The sequence below is a fragment of the Pristiophorus japonicus genome, chromosome 3 (genome assembly GCF_044704955.1).
Source record: "Pristiophorus japonicus isolate sPriJap1 chromosome 3, sPriJap1.hap1, whole genome shotgun sequence".
NCBI classification, from domain to species: Eukaryota; Metazoa; Chordata; class Chondrichthyes; family Pristiophoridae; genus Pristiophorus; species Pristiophorus japonicus.
The window spans coordinates 91,512,407-91,539,272 of record NC_091979.1 but is presented as its reverse complement, the minus strand read 5'-3'; the positions used below and the strand labels follow the sequence as shown (position 1 = coordinate 91,539,272).

Genomic DNA, 26,866 nt, shown 5'->3' with positions numbered 1-26,866 from the left:
CCAGAGGGTGGTGGGGGTCTGGAACTCACTGCCTGAAAGAGTAGTAGTGGCAGAAACCCTCATCACATTTAAAAAGTACTTAGATGTGCACTTGAAGTGCAGTAACCTAAAGGGCTACGGACCACGAGTTGGAAAGTGGGATTAGGCTGGATAGCTCTTTGTTGGCCGGCACGGACACGATGGGCCAAATTGGCCTCCTTCCGTGCTGTAAATTTCTATGATTCTATGATTATGTGCTGCTCTACTATGATATTCAGAGAGGTCATGGGACACACAGCACTGTTCAGCAATGTATTCACCGCTCATTTTTATAATGAAGTACCTCCATATAAATAATGCATTATAGAAACATAGAAACATAGAAAATAGGTGCAGGAGTAGGCCATTCGGCCCTTCGAACCTGCATCGCCATTCAATGAGTTCATGGCTGAACATGCAACTTCAGTACTCCATTCCTGCTTTCTCGCCATACCCCTTGATCCCCCTAGTAGTAAGGACGACATTTAACTCTTTTTTGAATATATTTAGTGAATTGGCCTCAACAACTTTCTGTGGTAGAGAATTCCACACGTTCAACACTCTCAGGGTGAATAAGTTTCTCCTCATCTCGGTCCTAAATGGCTTACCCCTTATCCTTAGACTGTGACCTCTGGTTCTGGACTTCCCCAACATTGGGAACATTCTTCCTGCATCTAACTTGTCTAAACCCGTCAGAATTTTAAACGTTTCTATGAGATCCCCTCTCATTCTTCTGAACTCCAGTGAATACAAGCCCAGTTGATCCAATCTTTCTTGATATGTCAGTCCCGCCATCCCGGGAATCAGTCTGGTGAACCTTCGCTGCACTCCCTCAAAAGCAAGAATGTCCTTCCTCAAGTTAGGAGACTAAAACTGTACACAATACTCCAGGTGTGGCCTCACCAAGGCCCTGTACAACTGTAGGAACACGTCCCTGCCCCTGTCCTCAAATCCCCTCGCTATGAAGGCCAACATGCCATTTGCTTTCTTAACCGCCTGCTGTACAGTTATGCAGTTTTAGTCTCCTAATCTGAGGAAGGACGTTCTTGCTATTGAGGGAGTGCAGCACAGGTTCACCAGACTGATTCCCGGAATGGCAGGACTGACATATGAGGAGAGACTGGACTGGGTTGACTAGGCTTATATTCACTGTAGTTTGGAAGGATGAGAGAGGATCTCACAGAAACATATAACATTCTGACAGGACTGGACAGGTTAGATGCAGAAAGAATGTTCCTGATGTTGGGGAAGTCCAGAACCAGGGGACACAGTCTAAGGGTAAGGGGGAAGCCATTTAGGACCGAGATGAGGAGAAACCTCTTCACTCAGAGAGTTGTTAACCTGTGGAATTCTCTACCGCAGAGAGTTGTTGACACCAGTTCGTTGGATATATTCAAGAGGGAGTTAGATATGGCCCTGACGGCTAAAAGGATCAAGGGGTAAGGAGAGAAAGCAGGAAAGGGGTACTGAGGTGATAATCAGCCATGATCTTATTGAATGGTGGTGCAGGCTCGAAGGGACGAATGGCCGACTCCTGCACCTATTTTCTATGTTTCTATAGTAACTCATTGCCATATCGTGCATGATAATATGAATATCAATTTTAATTTCATCCTGGTCTGAGTATGACATGTGACTCGCCTTCCATAGACCACATAATTAATCAGAAAGTGCAGCATTAATAAATCTTTTGAAACACCAGTGAAAAAATATTACCACTGCATTAAAATTGTGTCGGAAAATTTGAGCCAGAATAAATATCCACCAAAAGACATTTACAACTACTTCCTGCTTGAACTGCAAATTTCTGCCAGGTAGAAAATTACCCCGAGCAATCATTTTGGGGATTAAGTGCGCACTAAAAGAATTTGTGACATTTTTGTTGTGTAAAAGATTAACTTTATCATATACTTTTGGGCTGGATTGCACATGCATGCTCACGTGACAGAAGGTCAGTTCGAGACATAAAAGAGCTTTACAAATAATAATTACGAACTACAAATCTCCAAGAGTTTACCTGTTTCATCAACGTCGTCAACATGCATATGCTCCTCAGACTCTCCTTTGTAGTTACAGAAACACTGCAGGAGAGGTGTGTCCTGACTGTTGTCTATCAGTGATCTATAATCTTCATCAGCCTTTGATCCACACTCAAATGTATGTGATTTTACCAATGAAAGAAGTGATTGATTCAATTTTTGTTCAGCACCTTCAGGTAAGATGTATCGAAGCATTTTAGTGGTGAAAGTGTGTCCAATGATGGATGCACACTTAACAATTACCTGCTCTGTTGTGTTCATTCGGTCAAGTTGTGCTAAGGCTATACCTGTGAGGACAAATTATATTTTATTTTTAAGACACTATGATACTATGCATTGTAGCATAATGGCTCATTCATAAATAATAGACAATACAATAAATGTAGTAGGGGTGAAAGGTTTAATATTAATGTAGACACAATTATATTTACAAGTACAATGTATTGCAAAAAAAATCTATATTGTCAAGATATTTAACATTATTTTCAATTAAGAATGTTTTATCAATGGGACTCACCCATGACTGAAAGATTAAGGGCTAGAAATTGCATAGCGCCGTGTTTGGGGCAATAACTTTTGAATTATCGCAAAGGTATCGCCAGGCGAAAATTATTTTCTGCTCCCGGGAACTTTAGCTTCAATGCTCCATGGGGGAAGTGGAGCACTAAACCTGCGAGGAACCATCTGCAGCAGGTCGGATCCATAAAAGGAGCTTATACCATCTGCAAGGTACAGCATGAGCCGGTCCAGGAGGGTGAAGGCTGTGAAGAGGGTGACTGGATTGGACGTCCCCATAACCCAAGTCGGTGATTGGAGCGTGGGCAGTTACAGCAGGAGTGGCGAGGTCGGGGTGAAGGAGCGGTGAGAGATTGCAGAGCGATGTGATCGGGGCCCAGGAGAGGCGTGAGTTCGGGGCCCAGAAGAGGCGAGGGCCCAGGGGCAGCACAGGCCAGCTCACACTGCAATATGTGTGCGCACTAGGTCCATGCAGCAGAGCTGGTCTCCAGTCATCTTGGTTAATCCTTGCCAATGGACGAAGACCAAGCTCTGTCAAGACTGTGTGGTGGTTGGTGTGCAACGGCCACTACACGTTAAAAAAATCCACGCACAGGCATCTTCCACCCTTCAATATGCAGTTCGGGACCTGGAATATCTGGCCCTTCATTGAAACACCAGCGAACTCATCCTTTTTGGTGGAAGCAAGCCATCCTCGATACAAGGGACCGCCTAAGAAGAAGGAGCGTTAAATCAAGTGCTACCCCTTCCCTTAGAGCGCTAACGTTTGCAAGAGGGCGGTAGTGGCAGAGCACTAAACAATGTTCAGTGCAGTGCTGCCGGCATTGGAAGTTCCTTCTCTCGCTTAAAGGGAAGGGCCAATGATGGGTTGAAGCATTCTTATTGCTCTCTCTGTGGGGCCAATGGACCTGCTCGACTTGCATTACAGCCAGCGCCAGCGCAAATCCGGCAAGGAAGTTCGCTGGAATCCATGATTTCGCCATACCCGGTCACAATAGCAGTTTAGTCCCGAGGAGCTGGACAAAGCTCAACGACCTCACACGAGTGGCCAAGGTTAGTGAATTCATCTTCAAATGCCATATCCTACCATCTGCACTACTAGTCTCACACACTGTTCCACATCCCCATCACTCACCTACCAACAATCTCTACCAAACACATCTCATGACTCACATTCATGGCTTCACTTCACCCTCACACACTTACCCTCACACTCACATCTTGCACACACTGTCAGCTATTCAACCATGACAGGCATATCATCCAAACATATTGCACCACACACTTTCTTTTCTCTTGCAGGAAAAGGTGGCTCACAACCAGCGGCAGCACCACCTAACTGGCAGGGGACAGGCGCACCTGCATAACCTAACCACTATGGAGGAGATGGTGCTGACCATTATTGGGAGGGGCATCACTGAGCCCATGACCAGTGGCAGGGCTGAAAGAATGTACGATGTCAATATCTTCACACGTAATCCTCCTTCTCTTATCGCACTACCCCCTCATCCCACAATATCTTCTGATTTACAAGTTGCACATTGTGTAAGCATGCACCTCTTGCTTTCACTCCCTCCCCTCACCACATTCCTACTCATTGCCTTTTTCATTTCAGAGACCCAAGAAATCCAACCTGCCCAGCCAGTGGTGCAAGAAGAGGGAGATGAGTGATGATGAAGAAGAAACACCATCACTCGATATGACACTCACAGCCACAAGCTTAGATATTGGCACAGCAGGGACGTTAAAGAGTAGCTTGAAGGTGGGATCTGCATGTGGTGACTCACCAGGCATGAGTGGGCTGCAGCCAGGACAGAGGGAAAGGGTAGCGCAGGTCACAGATGAGTTCTGCTGCAGAGGACGGCCACCAAAAGAAGGCTGATGGTATGCACAACCAATAGCATGGTGCATTTGCAGGTTTGCCAGAAAGCCTGGGTGCAATGTCAAGGAGCATAGAGGAGTCGGCACCAACCTTACACAAGACTTTGCGCAGAACTTGGAGCCCATGATTTCCAAAATGGAACTGATGGCCAACTTCATTAGTGCACTTGTGGACCCAACCATGATGAAAAGTCTGATGGCTGATGTTTCAGGTTCCATTGTAGCGCAAGCAGAAGCCACCCAATATCTGAGTAGTGGAAACACAGACTTTTATCATGCAAGATCAAATTGCTCTCATGCAGGCTCAACTTGCTGCCACACAAGCTCAGACTGCTGTCATCATGGCTGAATTTAACAGTGTGGAAAGGGGCTTGCAGGATATCACAGCAATCCAGAAATCTGTCCCCAACAGATGGCAGAAATGCTGAGGCACCATCCCAGGGTGTGGCAGTGGTTCTGTGGAGCACGATCATGCTGTCCTCTCTCAGGCTGACAACATTCATCTTCCCACCACTGCCACTTCGCCAATATCTTTGATGTTGTCTGTCAGCCAGCCAGCCAAGACTGCTGCTGCCCATGCTGAGTTGGTGCAGTCCGCAGCCAGGCCTTTTAGGTCCAGAGCTACTTGAGATCGTACTGCAAGGCCATCTGCAGTCTCCTCCACTGAAAGTCAGCAGAATTCCAGCAACCATGCTGCAGCCAATGGTGCATCATTTCACAGAAGTACTAGGACAGGCAAAGGCACACTGACAACAGGCACTAAGGGAATGCACCAAGGTGATTAATTGACTACGTTATGCAATATTGGATGGATTAATGTATAAAGTTGGATTGGAATGTTTCTTTGGTGGTGGCTTTTATTTTAACATTGTGGCCAAGAAGACATTATGATCATTAGTAACAGAGTGAAGATAAGTTTGGGACTCTTGTCAAATTGGGAATTGGGATTGTGTTCACTGGTACTGCAGGCGGATGAGTCAATCAAAAGGGCTGTTTGTGTTGCATCCTTCCTTCTGCTTCCTCCTCTTCTCCATTCTTCCTGCTCCTTCTCTTCTGCTTCCTCCTCCTCATCCTCCTCAGCTGGTCACTGTATGTCTGGTGGCAAGGGCTGTGCTGTCATGACGGTGAGATTGCAGAGCATGCAACGGACCACAACGAATCTTGAGATGCGCTCTGGTGACTACTGCAGGGCTCGTTCAGAGTGGTCCAGGCAGTGGAAGCATTATTTAAGAATACTTAGGGTCTGTTCTATCAGATTCCGTGTGGTGGCCTATCTCTCATTCTACGCATGCTGCCCACGTGTAGTTGGGTTGCAGAGCGGAATCATGAGCTAGGTGGCCCTTGTTGCCTCGTAGTCACCCTCTGGTTTGTCATGGTGACTCAAAGACTGAGGGAACAGCGAACTGGCACAGAATAAAAGCATCATGACTGTTGCCAGGTTACCGGGCGTTCACCATCATGATGTGCTGAGCATAGTCGCACACCAACAGCACATTCAGGAAGTGGTAACCTTTGTGGTTGCGGTACATTTCATGCAGCGGCCACAAAGCCACATGTGTGCAGTCAATGGTGCCCTGTACTACAGGGAAGCCCGCTGTCCTGGCAAAGCCATGTGCATGCTTCGCCTGCTTCTCTCTGGTCATCTCTCTTATGCAGCAGTGGACAGCTGTTGTCTGCTCCAGCCTGGAAGTATCCCGACGCAAGGGAATTCAGGGCCATGGTCACCTTCACAGCCACTGGCAGCACTGCCCTTGCCCTGGTGTGAGGCTGCAGGACTGGTTGCACAAGGTGGCAGAGTTCTGTGAGCACCTCCATTGTAAAGTACAGACACCTCACATATGGCTGAGGTAATAGAATTCCTTTTGTTCGACCCTAGGTAGATAATGCCTTCTGCTGCGAGCCCTTCTTCCTCTCCTCCTACTCCCTCTCTGAGCAGCTAATCCTCTTCTTCGCTGCCTCTGCTCCATCTCCTTGTCATGCTGCAGGCCAAGGGGGTTGGCAACTAGAGCATCCATGTCTGGGAGCAAGTGGTCGAACCAGAACTCTTGAAGTCAGAACTAAGCCCGTCTCCATTTGCAGCACAACTTCGCCAGCTGACCAATTGGGCATAAGAACATAAGAACATAAGAACATAAGAACATAAGAATTAGGAACAGCAGTAGGCCATCTAGCCCCTTGAGCCTGCTCCGCCATTCAACAAGATCATGGCTGATCTGGCCGTGGACTCAGCTCCACTTACCCGCATGCTCCCCATAACCCTTAATTCCCTTATTGGTTAAAAATCAATCTATCTGTGATTTGAATACATTCAATGAGCTAGCCTCAACTGCTTCCTTTGGCAGAGAATTCCACAGATTCACAACCCTCTGGGAGAAGAAATTCCTTCTCAACTCGGTTTTAAATTGGCTCCCCCGTATTTTGAGGCTGTGCCCCCTAGTTCTAGTCTCCCCGACCAGTGGAAACAACCTCTCTGCCTCTACTTGTCTATCCCTTTCATTATTTTAAATGTTTCTATAAGATCACCCCTCATCCTTCTGAACTTCAACGAGTAAAGACCCAGTCTACTCAATTTATCATCATAAGGTAACCCCCTCATCTCCGGAATCAGCCTAGTGAATCGTCTCTGTACCCCCTCCAAAGCTAGTATATCCTTCCTTAAGTAAGGTGACCAAAACTGCACGCAGTACTCCAAGTGCGGCCTCACCAATACCCTATACAGTTGCAGAAGGACCTCCCTGCTTTTGTACTCCATCCCTCTCGCAATGAAGGCCAACATTCCATTCACCTTCCTGATTACCTGCTGCACCTGCAATCTAACTTTTTGGGATTCATGCACAAGGACCCCCAGGTCCCTCTGCACCGCAGCATGTTGTAATTTCTCCCCATTCAAATAATATTCCCTTTTACTGTTTTTTTTCCCAAGGTGGATGATCTCACACTTTCCGACATTGTATTCCATCTGCCAAACCTTAGCCCATTCGCTTAACCTATCTAAATCTCTTTGCAGCCTTTCTGTGTCCTCTACACAACCTGCTTTCCCACTAATCTTTGTGTCATCTGCAAATTTTGTTGCACTGCACTCTGTCCCCTCTTCCAGGTCATCTATGTATATTGTAAACAGTTGTGGTCCCAGCACCGATCCCTGTGGCACACCACTAACCACCGATTTCCAACCCGAAAAGGACCCATTTATCCCGACTCTCTGCTTTCTTTTCGCCAGCCAATTCTCTATCCATGCTAATACATTTTCTCTGACTACGCGTACCCTTATCTTCTGCAGTAACTTTTGTGTGGCACCTTATCGAATGCCTTTTGAAAATCTAAATACACCACATCCATCGGTACACCTCTATCCACCATGCTCGTTATATCCTCAAAGAATTCCAGTAAATTAGTTAAACATGATTTCCCCTTCATGAATCCATGCTGCGTCTGTTTGATTGCACTATTCCTATCTAGATGTCCCGCTATTTCTTCCTTAATGACAGTTTCAAGCATTTTCCCCTGACAACATTCTTGCTTGTACCCTCCTGTTACATTGGTCTCCTGGGGTGGTCTCTTCCACCTTTGGAAGGGAAGAGAGCCTACCTGCATGCTGTGACTCCCTCCATAAGCATGGGAGACCCTGGGTGCAGCCGTGCATCTCTGTACAGCCCTTGTCACTACAGAGCCAAATTACTAGCCCGATATGTTTTGCGCTAGGGATGTTGTGCTGTCCTCATTATTGTGCGATGAAAGGTGAGCAAGCTCAGCTGTGAGAATTTTGATAAAAAAACAAAAATATTACTGTAATTATTCTCCAAATGTTTCCTAAATCTTTATATTCGAATATATTTTACTATGGTTGGCTACAGCATTACCAGTACATGGATGAGGCAATGTGGTATCATCCTAAAGTTCACAATATTATTTGACTGGCATACTGAAGAAAAGGGGGAAGTAGGAAGTGAGAACATAGGCTGCGATTTCCCCTATCTTGACGGGTCCATGGTGGGCGACGTTGGTGTCGGGTCCCGACCCTGCTGCTGGCTCCCAGCTGTGTAGAACGATTTTACATTGATTGGGTTTCTTAAGCCTACCCAGCACATTTGTTGGCCAATTGAAGGAAGCGGGTATGATGACTACATTTGATGAGACGTCATCAGCCGGTTTCGTTAAAGAGACCATGCGCAAATTTACTTTGACATTTGTGCTGGCATTGTTCTACGGCATTGAGGTGCTGCAAACACTGACAAGGGCTGTACAGAGATGCACGGCTGCACCCAGGGTCTCCCATGCTTATGGAGGAACTCACAGCATGCAGGTAGGCTCTCTTCCCTTCCAAAGGTGGAAGAGACCACCCCAGGAGACCAATGCAACCTGGTTGCATATTGCACAGGAGGGTACAAGCAAGAATGTTGTCAGGAGGACCAGGCTGCAGGGGTACAAATCTTTTAATTATCTCAGTAGATCATGAAATGTTACTGCAAACATAGAAACATAAAAACATAGAAAATAGGTGCAGGAGTAGACCATTCGGCCCTTTGAGCCTGCACCATCATTCAGTATGATCATGGCTGATCATGCAACTTTAATACCCCATTCCTTCTTTCTCTCCATACCCCTTGATCCCTTTAGCTGTAAGGGCCACATCTAACTCCCTTTTGAATATATCTAACGAACTGGCCTCAACAAGTTTCTGTGGTAGAGAATCCCACAGGTTCACAATTCTCTGAGTGAAGAAGTTTCTCCTCATCTCGGTCCTAAATGGCTTTGAGGTCCTACTTTACAATTTAACTCCTAGCTCCCTAAATTCAGCTTGTAGGACCTCATCCAGTTTTTTTTACCTATAGCGTTGGTACCTATATGCCCCGCAACAACTGGCTGTTCACCCTCCCCCTCCAGAATGCCCTGCAGCCGCTCTGAGGCATCCTTGACCCTTGCACCCCGGGAGGCAATGTATCATCCTGGACTCTTGATTGCGGTCGCAGAAACGTTTATCTATTCCCCTTACAATAGAATCCTCTACCACTATAGCTCTACCCCTCTTTTTCCTGCCCTCCTGTGCAGCAGAGCCACCCATGGTGCCATGAACTTGGCTGCTGCTGCCTACCCCTGATGGGCCATCTCCCCCAACAGTACCCAAAACGGTATATCTCTTTTGCAGGGAGGTGACCGCAGGGGACCCCTGTACTACCTTCCTTCCACTGCTCTTCCTGATGGTCACCCATTCCCTCTCTGCATGTGTCATCTTTACCTGCGAAGTGACCAACTCACTAAACATGTTATTCACGACATCCTCAGCATCGCGGATGCTCCAGAGTGAATCCATGCACAGCTCCAGTGCCGCAATGCGGTCTGTCAGGAGCTGCAGTTGGATACACTTTCTGCACACATAGTAGTCAGGGACACGAAGTGTCCCCGACTTCCCACATAGCACAGGAGGAGCATGACATGGGTCTGGGCTCTCCTGCCATGACTTAACTCTTAAATTAACTTAATTTGGCAACAATACCAAAGGTTACCTACTGATAAGAAAAGAAAAAGATAAAAAATAAAATATTCACCAATCCACCAGCCAATCACGTATCTGCTTGGCTGTGACATCACACTTCGATTTCTTTTTACTTCTTTGTTTACTTTCTGCCCCTGCACCGGCTGGCCTCCTCGACTGCCGCCACTCTCAGTTGCTGCTGCCACCCTTTATCCTCCTACGCCGCCCGCTCTCGCGAAGCCACACTCAACCTCATCCCGATTTGCCACTCATCAAATCTCCATCCCTACTCCTGCACATCCTTACTCACACCAAGTTACCTTGCACCTCCACCCATCCCTCTTTATCTAGATTATTACATCCCCATCTCACAAGCCACCCATCACAATCACCCTCATCTTAGTGCAATCATACCAACTAACAAGACACTTGGGTGTCTTAGCCAATGTTCATGTAAAGTTTCTGTTAACATGGTGCCAAACATTGAAACTTTTATTTTCAATACTTTGCATTCTTGGACAGATCTCTGTGCAGTGAGTTGCAGTGAATGGTGAGACATAACGGCAACCCGTGCAATGGTTGGAAGTGTGAAAGGAATGGCTTGGGCATTGTAAGAATGCCCATCCTTGGCATCCCATGTGCAATGTGGTCAGGTGCTGGTGTCCTGTGTCCTGTGCAGCATCAGGTGATTGCGGAGAAGGCTGGTGTTGTTGGTGCTGCTAGTGTTGGGGCTGATCATGATGGGATTCTGAGGACCAAGGTGAGATAGTTTCAAAGTCATCGATGCTGATGTAATAGATGGCAGGTGAACTTGAGATGACAGAAGTGATCTATCAATGGTGAGAGAGGTGTTTCAATGAGGTGGCGCTAGGCCGTAGTAATACCCGCCCTCCTGTATGGCTCAGAGACATGGACCATGTACAGTAGACACCTCAGAAATACCACCAACGATATTTGCGCAAGATCCTACAAATTCCCTGGGAGGACAGACGCACCAACATTAGTGTCCTCATCCAGGCCAACATCCCCAGCATTGAAGCACTGACCACACTTGATCAGTTCGCATGCCAGACACGAGACTCCCAAAGCAAGCGCTCTATTCGGAACATGTCCATGGCAAAGGAACCAAAGATGGGCAGTGGGAACATTACAGTGACACCCTCAAAGCCTCCCTGATAAAGTGCGACATCCCCACTGACACCTGGGAGTCCCTGGCCAAAGACTGCTCTAAGTGGAGGAAGTGCATCCGGAAGGGCGCTGAGCTCCTCGAGTCTCGCCGCCAAGAGCATGCAGAAATCAAGCACAGGCAGCGGAAGGAGCATGCGGCAAACCAGATTCCCCGCCCAACCTTTCCTTCAACCACTATCTGTCCCACCTGTGACAGACTGTGACTCTCATATTGGATTGTAAGCCACCTAAGAACTCATGCTAAGAATGGAAGCAAGTCTTCCTCAATTCCGAGGGGCTGCTTATGATGATGATGACTGGATAGAGAGTTTACTCCAAACACTTGCAACCTCACAAAGCTCAATCTATATTCCAAATGCAGTAAGCAGCAGCTTCTGAGCTTGGAAAGTGAACAGCTGTGAGATGGGAGCTTTTATAGCACATTTGCAGCTGTCAAGTAATGATTCCATGGTCATACAACTCCTGACCTCCTTACCCAACGTGAACCCTGAGCAGTTTGGACCCCATGGGCGCCTTCATAAAATGTAAAGGTGAGCTCAAAATACATTTTAATCCTCTGTCAACATGGTCATAATGACCGGAATTGCTTCCCCTGCCACTGCGGGGGTCCTGACAGCAGGGTCCTGACCCATGTCAAAAAAAGATTTCCCACCCGACCCATCACCAGACCCTCCAAAAAGTTCTCTCCTTAATAACTAGCAGAGTTCAAGCACATCTCCAAAGATAGAGGAAAAATAGCAAAAGAGCTAGCCTAGGATCTGTCACAGCTTCTAGAAATCTTGGGCAGACACTTAGGAACAAGACATTTTTCCACCTCTTGATTGAGGAATGAAGGAAAAGGGCCTAAAAATGAAAACAAGCAATATTCTTTAATAAAAGTGCTTTTAAGTATTCTTAAAATGTACTATGTTCATCAGCAATGGAAATATTGTTGTATTTTATTATACTATAACAGATTACTGTTTAATTTATTTGGTATTAATCGAAGAGGAGATGTTAATTTTCTATTCTATGTTTATACCAACTATCATGAAACTGGCAGTGTTAAGCGAAGTATTAATTTCAGACTCACCTTTAAGTGTAAGTGGAATGGTAATTTCCTGTAGGTTTACTGTTTCTCCAATAGTGCATATAAACTGCTTATTGTCATAAGTATAATTTCGGTCCATTGTTACCACATTTCGGCATTTTTGCAATTCACCTCCACCAAAATTTAATAATTTACCTTTAAAAATGGGAGAAACATATTTTGAATGAAATACTTAAAAAATTGCCTTGTTAAAATACTTTCAAAATGCTGGAAAACTAGAATGCGACTGATGCAAACTTCGTGGAGCTGATTTTCCTCCCCCCACTCTCACCTTTCTCCCACCAGGAGTATAGCTAAACTTAAATACATTTTCAAGATTCAGCTCAATTGCATGTTGTGGGCACATGTTGGGTGGTATTTCTGTCTGGGATTTGATGTTTGCCCAATAAGTCTTAGGCCTGCAGCAGCTTAAAAAGGATGTTGCATATTGGAGCTTCTGCAGCAAGAAATCTGGCACAAGGAGAAGCAGACTCTGTTTTAAAGATGAGGCAATCAAACTATTGTAACAAATGCAACTGAAGAGAAATGTGCTGTTTCCAGAAGTTGAGTACCCAAAACAGTGGGGCACAGAGGTTGGCATTAGGTGGCTGGCATAGCTGAATGTGACCTGCATTATTCGGAGGATGTTCAGAGGTTGTAAAAAGTTCAATGATCTCACTAGGAGTGGCAATGTAGGGAACTGCACTGTCATCTCATACTGGACCCCAAGGATGCCCATTGTAATGTCTGTAAGCTTGTAATGTTTAGAAACATAGACATAGAAAATAGGTGCAGGAGTAGGCCATTCGGCCCTTCTAGCCTGCACCGCCATTTACTACAGCTCCACACTATGGATGTAGACATATTGTGTACTGCAATTGCACAGTTAATAATTAAGCAGAACCAGGCAGATTTCCGGAGGCTTCCGAGAGAGCTGCCTGCCATGTAGGAAGCTCTGTGTGCTTGTGCTCTGTGAATATATCACACCCATTAGGCTACACTTTGCATTCCCTAGCAAGCATGTACATCAATTTCCTCAAGGACAACAAAGAATAATAGGAAGGCACCTTGGATTCTATCAAATGGCAGGATTTTCAAAAGTCCAGATTGTCAGTGGTGGCACACACAGGACTGTTCTATACAAGAATTGAAAGGGCTTTTACTCTATCAATGTTCAGCTTGTGTGTCACCACCTGCACAGGCTACTGTGAAGAAGCATGTTCACCATATGGACTGCAGCAGTTTAAGAAAAAGTCTTACCACCACCTACCCAAGGGCAACTAGGGATGGACAGTAAATGCTGGCATTGCCAACAAAGCCCATATCCCAAGAATAAATTATAACAAACTTGCATTTATATAGCACCTTTACTGTAGTAAAATATCCCAAGGCACTTCACAGGAATGTAATCAGACAAAAATTGATATCAAACCAAAGAAGGAGGCATTATGACAGGTGACCAAAAGCTTAGTCAAGAGGTAGTTTTTAAGCAGGTTCTTAAAGGAGGAGGTGGAAAGGTGATGAGTTTAGTGAGGGAATTTCAGAACTTAACGGTTAGACGACTGAATAAACAGTCACCAATGATGAGATGAAGAAAGTGGGAGATGCACAAGAGGCCAGAATTGAAGATAAAGCAGTGTTCTCGGGTGATTGTTGGGCTGGAGGATGTTACAGATGTAGTGAGGGGGGATTTGAAGAGGAGAATGATAATTTTAACATCGAGTCATTGGTGGATCAGGAGCCAAGTTAGGCCAGCGAGCATACGAGTGATAGGTGAATGGGATTTGATGTGAGTTAGGATACAGGCAGCAAAATTTGGGATGACCTTAAGTTTATGGAAGATCAGAGGCCAGCCAGGAGAGCATTGGAAGTACACTCCACCAGTATTCGAAGCTCAGCACCTGAACTTGTGCTTGGACCTAATTATTATAAAGCAGGTGCCATGTGAATGCACTTGGGGAAGGTGCACTATTGGCTGCAGCCATGACGAGAGTAAGAAGTCAGGATGCTTTCCTGGTTCTTAAAAGCTTCAATAAAGCGGCCAGTTAAAGGGGACAATAAAGGCACAGTTAAAGCCCCATGGAAGAGCCAGAATTCTTTTTTAGGTAACGGGGAAAGATTATTATCTGGACATCTTGTGATGAAGAATGATATGCACACAAACAAATTAAATTAATGTATGTGTGCTAGAAACTGTGAACTGGTGGTCTTAAAATGTATTCGTTTATTATTTATTCTTGGGATGTGGACATTGCTGGCAATGCCAGCAGTTATTGCTCATCCCTAATAATCTTCAAAAAGTGGTGTTGGGCCTTCTTCTTGAACCACTGCTAACGGTTGGATACAGCTGAATGGTTTGCTCTGCCAATTCAGAGGGCAGTTAAAAGCCAACCACATTGATGTGAGACTGGAATCACATATAGGCCAGGCCAGTAAAGACAGCAGGTCTAAAAGACATTCATGAACTAGTTTTTTTTTTAATGACAATCCAACAGTCATTTTTAAAATAAATACAAATTCTTGAACTGGCATGGTGGGATTTGAATTTACAGTCTCTTGAATAATAGTCGAGGCATCTGGATCACTATTAACCAGTAACATAATCACAACACTGCCGTATCAGTATCCCCAAGTGAATATGCTTGTGCTGTTATGATATGGCTGCGATGGAAGTGACAACGATGACGGGCACTCCTACATTCTGTCTTGGAGGGGAGTAATAAAAGGGGGTATCATGGTGCCAAGAAGTAGATGGAGGAACAACGAAAACAAGTGTGGTTATTAAAAATGATGGTATGAAATTGGGAGGATGCTGGCTGTCTGTGAGACTCTTATCTTTTATTGAAGATGGCATGGAGCAGGTGTATGAACAGGGAGAGCAGCAAATTCCTACTCTGTGGTCGCGAAACAGTTGCTCGTGACTCAGAAGAGGTCCAGGCAAATGACTTTTGCATTTCCAATCAAGGAAAATTTCCCCCCACATCTGTTTCCAAATATACCATATCACAAAAGAGGGGGATGGGGGAGGTGAAGCTGCACAGTACATAACAGGGCCTCCATCACCTAAGTATAAATTATTAACCACATTCTGCAACATGTCTTAAAGCAGCAAGCATATTTGTTATTCAAAAAGTCAAAATAAACACAATGGCCTGAAAATCCAGGCCTCCCCGGGTCCGTACAAAGTGTGTAGGGACCTGGGAAAGCATTGCAAAAGCCATTTTTAGTGCACAATGCACATGCGCTGAAAGCTGGCTTTTCTGATCTGTCAAGCTGGAGTTTGACAGATCTCCCATATTTCGGGAGCGAGGACATTTGCAAGGGCAAGATTGCAGTATTTACCCATATCTTGCTCAGCAAATGTTCTCAAAACTCTTGTGCCTGATAAAAACAGGCACATAGCCTACCTTTACAGGTGTAAGAGTTTTAAAATATACAAAAACATAATAAAATTAAATTTAAAAAACACATTTTATTGTTAAAAACCCTGCCCACTACGGTAAGTTTATTTGAAACCATAATTAAAACAACTTTTAAAAAATTGCCATTTTTTTTTCTAAGACATTTATTAACTTTAATTTCAATTAATTTTAATTATGATGTATGTTTTTTATTTTTTATTATGGTATTTAGTGTGTTTGTTTTTTTTTCTCATTAATAGCAATGAAAAATTGTAGATACGGAGTTCTCATTGCTATTAATGAGAAAGCTGTGGAATACTGCACCTGATTGGTTGTGCAGTCACATGTGACTGCACCGTCTGCGTGGGAACCTGGAGGACGGGAGCGCGCTTCGCAGCACGAAAAGAGAAGGCTTCCCCATTGGAATCCCACGCTCCTCCGAGGCCACCAGGTAAATTCGTAAAAATTCTCCGATTGGCGGCGTTCATCCAAAAGAAGCCTCCGACCGTAATTTCAGGGCCATTACAAGCCTTTCCCTTAAGGTAGATAGTGGCCAAATAGCAGCTAAGAAATCAGCAGTGCCATGGTTTTATGGGGAAAATTTGCTTCTGATTTGTATCAGTGGCTATAAGAGGAAATCTTGGCGCAAGTCCCTTTGACAATCGTTAACATTCAATTTACATTGCAATACCTCCTTTATGTGCAGACAGCAGAAAAACCATAACGTTTGAGAGCACTGCTATCAAGGAGCAGAATGAGAGCAAATGATTAGCACCCATTTTTCCTCTGCATTGCAGCCATTTTTCAGGCATTATTTGTTAGCAGAACAGAGGAAAATCGGACATGTAAAGTTTTCCCCATTGGTCAAGAATGCATGTCATCAGTCGACAATGAATGAATTAAAATTGACAGAGGAAGACTAGAAATTATGGCAGAATCATCACTTTCAAAACCTAGATGATGGAGCAAAGCAATTACAAATGTTATTAGAATGCTGGATTATGAGGGGAGCTTTTCTGCTCCTGGCACAAACGGGGAATGCATATCATGAAATTATGCAACCCAATTCAGTGATTTTCCATTTGATCAGAGAATTACAGGCTAGATGTATGCAATTAACTGATATGCATTCCTGGTTTGAGCTGGGAGTACTGAAGTAGAAAATATCCCCATATATCCAAAACAGTACGCACATGGCCCAGATTTTTCACTCAGGCAGAATCCAAGTGCACAGTCTGTGGGGTAGAGCTGCGGAACACCAAAGGGCAGAAAACGCTACAGACCACCAACCAGTAGTAGTGAGGTTGGGGATGGCATCAAACAGGAAATTAGGGATGCGTGCAATAAAGGTACAGCAGTTATCATGGGTGATTTTAATCTACATATAGCTTGGGCTAAACAAACTGGTAGCAATACGGTGGAGGAGGATTTCCTAGAGTGTATAAGGGATGGTTTTCTAGACCAATATGTTGAGGAACCAACTAGAGAGCTGGCCATCCTAGACTAAGTATTGTGTAATGAGAGAGGATTAATTAGCAATATTGTTGTGCGAGGCCCCTTGGGGAAGAGTGACCATAATATGGTAGAATTCTTCATTAAGATGGAGAGTGACACAGTTAATGCAGAGACTAGGGTCTGAACTTAAAGAAAGGTAACTTCGATGGAATGAGATGTAAATTGGCTAGGATAGACTGTGAATGATACTTAAAGGGTTGAAGGTGAATAGGCAATGGCAGATATTTAAAAATCACATGGATGAACTTCAACAATTGTACATCCCTGTCTGGCGTAAAAATAAAACGGGGAAGGTGGCTCAACCGTGGCTAACAAGGGAAATTAGGGATAGTGTTAAATCCAAGGAAGAGGCATATAAATTGGCCAGAAAAAGCAGCAAACCTGAGGACTGGAGAAATTTAGAATTCAGCAGAGGAGGACAAAGGGATTAATTAGGAGGGGAAAAAAGAGTATGAGAGTAAGCTTGCAGTGAACATAAAAATTGACTGCAAAAGCTTCTATAGATATGTGAAGAGAAAAAGATTAGTGAAGACAAATGTAGGTCCCTTGCAGTCAGATTCAGGTGAATTTATAATGGGGAACAAAGAAATGGCAGACCAATTGAACAAATACTGTGGTTCTGTCTTCACGAAGGAAGACACAAATAACCTTCTGGAAACACTAGGGGACTGAGGGTCTAGCGAGAAAGAGGAACTGAAAGAAATCCTTATTAATCAGGAAATTGTGTTAGGGAAATTGATGATATTGAAGGCTGATAAATCCCCAAGGCCTGATAGTCTGCATCCCAGAGTACTAAAGGAAGTAGCCCTAGAAATAGTGGATGCATTGGTGGTCATTTTCCAACATTCTATAGACGCTGGATCAGTTCCTATGGATTGGAGGATAGCTAATGTAACCCCACGTTTTAAAAAAGGAGGGAGAGAAAACTGGGAATTATAGATCGCTTAGCCTGACATTAGTATTGGGGAAAAGGTTAGAATCAATTATTAAAGATGTAATAGCAGCGCATTTGGACAGCAGTGACAGGATCAGTCTAATTCCGCATGGATTTATGAAAGGGAAATCTTGCTTGACAAATCTTCTCGAATTTTTTGAGGATGTAACTAGTAGTGTGGACACGGGATAACCAGTGGATATGGTGTATTTGGACTTTCAAAAGGCTTTTGACAAGGTCCCACACAAGAGATTAGTGTGCAAAATTAAAGCACATTGTATTGGGGGTAATGTATTGATGTGGATAGAGAACTGGTTGGCAGACAGGAAGCAAAGAGTAGGAATAAACGGGTCCGTTTCAGAATGGCAGGCAGTGACGAGTGGGGTACCGCAAGGTTCAGTGCTGGGTCCCCAGCTATTTACAATATACATTAATGATTAAACGAAGGGATTGAATGTAATATCTCCAAGTTTGCAGATGACACTAAGCTGGATGGCAGTGTGAGCTGTGAGGAGGATGCTAAGAGGCTGCAGGGTGACTTGCACAGGTTAGCTGAGTAAGCAAATGCATGGCAGGTGCAGTATAATGTAGATAAATATGAGGTTATCCACTTTGGTGGCAAAAACAGAAAGGCAGAATATTATCTGAATGGTGACAGATTAGGAAATGGGGAGGTACAACGAGACCTGGGTGTCATGGTACATCAGTCATTGAAAGTTGGCATGCAGGTACAGCAGGCGGTAAAGAAGGCAAATGGCATGTTGGCCTTCATAGTGAGAGGAATTGAGTATAGGAGCAGGGAGGTCTTACTGCAGTTGTACAGGGCCTTGGTGTGGCCACACCTTGAATATTGTGTACAGTTTTGGTCTCCTAATTTGAGGAAGGACATTCTTGCTATTGAGGGTGTACAGCAAAGGTTCACCAGACTGATTCCCGGGATGGCAGGACTGACATATGAAGAAAAATTGGATCGACTCGGCTTATATTCAGTGGAATTTAGAAGAATGAGAGGGGATCTCATCGAAACATGTAAAATTCTGACAGGATTGGACAGGTTAGATACAGGAAGAATGTTCCCGATACTGGGGAAGTGCAGAACCAGGGGTCACAGTCTAAGGATAAGGGATAAACCATTTCGGACCGAGATGAGGAGAAAGTGCTTCACTCAGAGAATTGTGAATCTGTGGAATTCTCTACCACAGAAAGTTGTTGAGGACAGTTCGTTAGATATATTCAAAAGGGAGTTAGATGTAGCCCTTATGGCTAAAGGGATCAAGGGGTATGGAGAGAAAGCAGGAATGCGGTACTGAAGTTGCATGATCAGCCATGATCATATTGAATTGTGGTGCAGGCTCGAAGGGCCTACAGGCCTACTCCTGCACCTATTTTCTATGTTTTTATGTTTCTATGCCTGCCCAGTCATTCTACTCCTGACCCTGCCCATTTTGACAGGTCAGACTATTTAATATATTAGATCTTCCCTTTTGTTCTTTCCCTCCCCCTTTCAGTGCTTAAGAATGTGCTCGTTTCGAACATTTGGCAGTTCTGACGAAGAATCGTCGACCCAAAACGTTAACTCTGTTTTTCTCTCCTCGGATGCTGCCTGACCCACTGAGATTTGCTGCATTCTCTGTTTTTATTTCAGATTCCAGCGTCCGCAGTATTTAATATATTGTTGGCAGAGTCCCACTGGGATTCCCTCTTGCATCAGGAAACCCATGAGGTATTAAAAATGTCGATTCCAGGCCTTGAACACCTACATTCCCCATCACTTCCAGCATGATTCCAATCGATAACTTTGTCCAAGTTTCCAAAGATCATGCTAAAATTTGATGGTATACTGAACTGTCATACGTATATGTTAATGCAAGGATTGCTAATATAACATAGCATGAATTAAATCCAGAAAGTGACGTAACCTTTGGTCACATTATGCTGTCAACTTTACGAAGTACCTAAACATCTTTGTGGAAATAATTTTCATATATTTACACGGCAAGTAGAAATCATTGGGGTAGAAATTCAACGGGCCAAAAATTGCGGCCGGAATCTTTTTTACGAAAGTATCTGAAGGCCTTGGTGGAACAAACACTTCTGGTCCAAGGCCTGGATGCGCAGCCCAGCGTAGAGGTCCATGCATCCCAGGATCGTAAGCGCATCCTGGGATCATGTAGGTCTGGACCACCAATCACAATGTAATATTCTCATTGATAATAATGTGAGTTCCGTTTGTATGAGCTCCCATTACTATCAAAGGAAATGCCCCAAAAACACAGAATCACAACACAATAAATTAAAAAATCACCTCACATATTTAAAATAAATTGAAATTGAATTGTTTTAGGAATTGTTTTTTATGTTTTAAAATTTTTTTTTTATGTTTGAAAAATGTTTTAATAGGGCTAAAAATAAACTTACCTTAATGGACAGGTAATATAAAGACTACAGATAAAATTAAATTTTTCTATCTTTTAAAACTCTTATGCTGGTAAAAGCAGCAGGCGTAAGAGTTTGAAGGACATTTGCTGGGCAAGAGTTGGGCAAATAGTGCAAATCTCTACCCGCAGAGATCCTTTATTTTCGTATTCGTTGGATCTGTCAAAAGACATTTTGACAGATCGTAAGTGCTGGATTTTGTCACATGCGCTCTGCGCGCCTAAACCTGGAACTTGTGGGACCTCTTCGGGCACGTGCGCACATCGTATGCACCTGGAGATGCCGCAATTTATGGCCAAATAGCTATTTGTTCAGTTTTGGGGTGTTAAATGGGCATTCAACATACCAATTTCATGGTGAGATGTCCCGTGCCAGTGCGCGCACAAAAGGCCACCTGAAATGAACACTAGCCTAATTAAGAAATTGCGGTCCTGCGCATGTATTAGGACCCTTTTGGGAAATTGGTGCCTGGGAGCGTTTCATTCGTTTACCAAAATATGGCAGAAAAGGTTAATCAGACTGCCCTGAAATGTGTTACTGTAATACCACTATTGATTTGTCATTATAGTGTAGTAATGTTACATTTTAGCTTTAGTTTGTTAGGTAGGGAAATACATGATTCTTAAATTGTAATATCTTAAAATAGTTACAAGTATACGGAGGTGGTGACCACTGAACTTTTGAACTAAGACTGACCCTGACAGAACCGGCAGATTTTAGTATGAAGTAACTACCTGCTTAATGAGAGAAGCTAATTGGAGGCATGCTATTGTATGCTAGCTCCCAAGTTTCAGGGATCTGTAATCAATTATATGGATGTAAGGACAACAGTTAGTCCTGCAAAAGGAAAACATCTGGGTAAATATTGGCCTGGAAATTCCGATGTCCCGGGCCCGTACAAAGTTTCTATGGACCCGGGAAGGCATCGGAAAAGTCGGTTTTCAGCGCACAATGCTAGAGCTTGACAGATCGTAGACAGATTGGGAGCGAGGACAGTTGCACGGGCAAGATTGCAGGATTTACGCAAATGTCCTCAAAAATCTTGCGCCTGAAAAAGTAGATGCATAGCCTACTTTTACAGGTGCAAGTGTTTAAAAACACACATAAACACAATAAAATTAAATAAAATAAACACATTGTATTGTTAAAAACTCTGCCCACTAAGGTAAGTTTATTTTTAATCCGAATTACAAAACTTTTTTAAAATCAGAAATATATTGGTGCTGAAATTCTGATGTCCCGGGTCCGTAGAAACTTCGTACGGACCTGGGAAGGCATCGGAAAAGACGGTTTTCAGCGCGCAATGCGCATGCGCTAAAAACCGTCTTTTCCAATCTGTCAAGTTTCTGGCTTGACAGATCCAATGCATATCGGGAACGAGGACACTTGCAGGGCAAGATTTCCGATATTTTTGCCCAGCAAATGTCCTCAAAAATCTTGCACCTGAAAAAGCAGGTGTATAGCCTATTTTTACAGGCGCAAGTGTTTAAAAATACACAAAAATATTTTAAAATAAAGTTATAAAAACACATTTCATTGTTTAAAAACCCTCCCCACAATGGTAAGTTTATTTTAATGCACAATTAAAAAAACTTTTTAAAAAGTCGGGAACATTTTTTTTTGTAAGAACTTTAATTTATGAATCTTAAATATGTAGTGTATTTTTCCATTTTTATCAATGTTTTGTGTGTTTGGGGGGGTTTCTCATTCACAATAATGGGAACTCCAACTTACGGAGTTTCGCATTATTATGAATGAGAAAATACTGTACCTTGATTGGTTGCCCAGAGCCATGTGACTCCAGCTCCAGGACTGCGCACGTCCCGACGTGCACGTGCTCCGATGCATAAGAGCGAAGGCCTCAAGATCGGAAGTTCATGCGGGCGCCACAGGAACAAGTTGGTGCGCATCTTTTTAAACTTTTTTAGTCATTTGCCTGCGGGAAGAGCTCAATCGGAATTTCAGGCCCATTGTTTTTTTCTAAGGCATTTATTAACTTTAATTTCAATTAATTTTAGTAATGTGAGGTCGGTTTTTATTTTTTATTAGTGTGTAGCTTTTTATCCTATTAATAGCACTGAGAACTCGTAGACACGCGTGTCTCAGTGCTATTAATGGGAACCTGTGAATTATCTACCTGTTTGGCTGAGCAGTCACATGAGACTGCATCTTCTGCGTGGAAATCTCTGGATGGGAGCGTGCTTCACAGCACAGGAAGAGAAGGCCTCCCCACCGGAATCCAGGGCACCTCCTAGACCACCAGGTACTTTCGTAAAAATTCTCCGGTCGGGAGGCAATTGCCCACGGGAAGCCTCCGACCGGAATTTTAGGGCCTTTATCTTTTTAATTAAAGTTTCTATAGAATGGGGCAATCTGCCGGTGCTGAATGATGCAGAATCAAAGACAGACTTATAATTAAAAGTTTAATTTGGTAGAATAACAATTCTATGCAGCAAGAGAGAAATATTTGATGAGATAACAAAATAAGAGAGTTATACTGATCTGGTTAGCCCAACATAAAAAGGAAATCAGCATATCGACTAAAGTTATTGATAAGGTATTGCTCCAATTAGATTCTCCTTACATGGAGTTGTATTTCAATTTTTGGTATAATCATCTAATGTAGAAATACGCAAATTTTCACACAGTAGGGGTAAGAGATAATGGCGACTATTTTTCCCAGATACATTAGGCACTGAAGAGCCTCTGAGGTGGCCAAGTTAGAGTCTTAAGCTGAAATGCTGGGTTAGGGTCACCTTCAGTGGAGCCCACATATACTGCTCCACGCAAGTTGTGTCTGATCAGCGCTTGAGTGCTAAACCTGCAGGTGCCTGCTTTCGCACCTTCAGGCAACTTCAAATTATGGTAATCAGAAATTAGAACTAAAATTGAGCGCTAAAACCAGACTTTCAAACAGCAGTGTCTTATCAGCAAATTTAGCACCTGTTTTCACCCTTTCACCAAAATAACCCCTAAGATGCCTAGATGTTTACATCTTCATCCATGTCAATCAATAGAAGTATTGTAAAATTACCCATTAGTCACTACTGTGCAGTTTAAAGATGTAAATCTATACACATGAACAAGACGAGATCAGGTCTGAGTAGCTTGCCATATATAGACATTTAGATAAGGAACTTGTAGCTCAGAACAGTTGAGTGTTCGAGTCCCCAACCATTTGGTGTGGTTACAAGTACAGAGTAAAACGGGCACAAAAATGGCATCCCATGAATGCTTGAAAAACATCTGACCCAAGATTGACTCACGCCATTTTTTAGGAGTCTGGGGCGGACACTTAAAACTTGCGGTAGGCTCCTTTTCTGTTTAAAAGACCCTTTCCATAAATTAGGCTATGCTGCGCTGAGCAAAACAGGCCTTGGTTCTGATCTGCTTGGGATTTCTGGATGCGGCCTAACCAGCATTCACCACTGAAAAGGTAGATAAATCATTTTTCTTCACATTTAATCTGGAGCCAGCAGGACCACTTCTGCTCCTCTTGACTCCACAATAATCCTGGTTGTCATCAACCCTCCTCGACTCGCTATTTTCCTCCGCCTCTTGAGACTTATCTGAGGACTGCTGCTAGTGAGGCAGACCACCCGAAATTGAATTCTTCCCTCAGCTGAACTCCCTGTAGAGTCATAAGTCAACATCAGCGGATCCTGAATATGTAGATGAGAATCGAGGACCAATTTGGTCCTCATAGGAAAGGGTAAATTATTTATAAAGGCCCAATAATTGCTATGGCAGGCTAACGAATAGTGCCTGCCATTAGTTAGACTTGACAATTAGTAACTAGTGGGATGCCACAGGGATCAGTGCTTGGATCCCAACTATTTACAATCTATATTAATGACTTGGAAGAAGTGACCGAGTGTAACGTAGCTAAGTTTGCTGACTATACAAAGATGGAAGGAAAAGCAATGTGTGAGGACACAAAAAATCTGTAAAAGAACATAGACAGGCTAAGTGAGTGGGCAAAAATTGGGCAGATGGAGTATAATGTTGGAAAGTGTGAGGTCATGCACTTTGGCAGAAAAAAAATCAAAGAACAAGTTATTATTTAAATGGAGAAAGATTGCAAAGTGTTGCAGTACAGCAGGACCTGGGGTTACTTGTGCATGAAACACAAAAGGTTAGTATGCAGGTACAGCAAGTGATCAGGAAGGTCAATGGAATCTTGGCCTTTATTGCATAGGGGATGGAGTATAAAAGCAGGGAAGTCTTGCTACAGTTATACAGGGTATTGGTGAGGCCACACCTGGAATACTGCATGCAGTTTTGGTTTCCATATTTACGAAAGGATATACTTGCTTTGGAGGCAGTTCAGAGAAAGTTCAATAGGTTGATTCCAGAGATAAGGGGGTTGACTTTTGAGGAAAGGTTGAGTAGGTTGGGCCTCTACTCATTGGAATTCAGAAGAATGAGAGGTGATCTTATCGAAACGTATAAGATTATGAGGGGGCTTGACAAGGTGGATGCAGAGAGGATGTTTCCACTGATAGGGGAGACTGGAACTAGAGGGCATGATCTTAGAATAAGGGGCCGCCCATTTAAAACTGAGTTGAGGAGAAATTTCTTCTCTCAGAGGGTTGTGAATCTGGAATTTGCTGCCTCAGAGAGCTGTGGAAGCTGGGACATTGAATAAATTTAGGACAGAAATAGACAGTTTCTTAAACGATAAGGGAATATGGGGTTATGGGGAGCGGGCAGGGAAGTGGACCTGAGTCCATGATCGGATTAGCCATGATCGTGTTAAATGGCAGAGCCAGCTCAAGGGGCCTGCTCCTATTTCTTATGTTCTTATTGCCTTTGCATGTTTAATCTTCATGATATATTGCCCTGTAATTTGCTGTAAGTGCGAGATGGAAATTGCGCGGCACCCTCTACAGGGTATCTGGGATCTGAATGATAAGGTCAAGCAACTGTGTATCTCCTTAACCAATCAGATTGAAGGATTGCAAAATTAACAGTGGATGGTCTGAACAAGGAAGTGTAAGTTAGAATGGATGAATTCAATGTCAAATCAGCTACAGTAAACTAAATGGAGAGGAAAAGAAAGATTGGATTCAGAGAGAAAAAAGAAACAGAAAAAAAAAGTAAAAATAAATATTGAAAAAAAAATCCTGAACAACAAAAACCTGAAGGAATGAGACTCCAGACTTGTTATAGTTAATTTTAATTGCCAGAGAGGCTGACTGGCAGTAATTAACATTTATCACACCATTAAAAGGGTACTTAGACTGAAATGGATAAACCCTAACTTTCTGTGGCAAGCTTACTTCCTATCTACTATAAAAGTACAGGAACTCCACCAGCCTGTCCTTACCGCACAGCACTGTCCCCCAGTCATCAAGATCCATGGCGCAGTCCTGGACAACGTGGACCACTTCCCATATCTCGGGAACCTCCTATCAACAAGAGCAGGCATTGGCGACAAGATCCAACACCGCCTCCAGTGCACCAGTGCAGCCTTCGGCCGCCTGAGGAAAAAAGTGTTTGAAGACCAGGCCCTCAAAACTGCCACCAAGCTCATGGTCTACAGAGCTGTAGTAACACCCACCCTCCTGTATAGCTCAGAAACATGGACCATGTACAGAAGACACCTCAAATCGCTGAAGAAATCCCAACGATGTCTCCGCAAGATCCTACAAATCCCCTGGGAGGACAAACGCACAACATTAGCGTCCTCGACTAGGCCAACATCCCCAGCATTGAAGCACTGACCATACTTGATCAGCTCCGCTGGGCAGGCCACATAGTTTGCATGCCAGACACAAGCCTCCCAAAGCAAGCACTCTACTCAGAACTCCTTCACGGCAAACGAGCCAAAGGTGGGCAGCGGAAACATTACAAGGACACCCTCAAAGCCTCCCTGATAAAGTGCAGCACCCCCACTGACACCTGGGAGACCCTGGCCAAAGACCACCCTAAGTGGAGCAAGTGCATCCGGGAGGGCACTGAGCAACTTGAGTCTTGTCGCCGAGAGTGTGCAGAAATCAAGCGCAAGACAAACAGCATGCGGCAAACCAGTCCCACTTACCCCTTCCCCTGAAAGCATACACAGGGATCTGTAAATGATAAGAGTTTGGCAGAGGCAAAAATAGGCTTTCTTTGTCCGGTGGCTGCACCAAACTCCATAGGTCTTGCAGGTATGAGATAATTGATTGGCTGGCACCATTAACCTTTCAAGAAGTTGTAGCTAAGATGACCAACTCCTCCGAAAACATTGTTGAGGAATATGGTCAAGTGATAACTAAAGTATTGAGCCTCTGTAACTGTCTCCAGTTAAATGATTTGAGTGACAGGTCAGTCAATGTGAAGCCACAATAGAGTGTGGGGAGTGATTTCTATTAAAACTGGAGTTATGGCAGCTAATTGGATGAGGTTATGTGG

General features: G+C 43.8%; 1 protein-coding gene across 1 annotated transcript in view; it reads right to left on the bottom strand.

The window, feature by feature from the left end:
* Nucleotides 1-2,006: 2,006 nt before the first annotated feature.
* Nucleotides 2,007-26,866, bottom strand: part of LOC139254114 (adenylate cyclase type 10-like) — a 238,749-nt gene continuing 213,889 nt past the window's right edge. The window contains exons 18-19 of the mRNA XM_070873646.1: nt 12,188-12,340; nt 2,007-2,344 (exon numbers count right to left, since the gene is read on the bottom strand). Of these exons, the coding sequence (XP_070729747.1) occupies nt 2,007-2,344; nt 12,188-12,340 (491 nt within the window). The remainder of the gene's footprint in view (nt 2,345-12,187; nt 12,341-26,866) is intronic.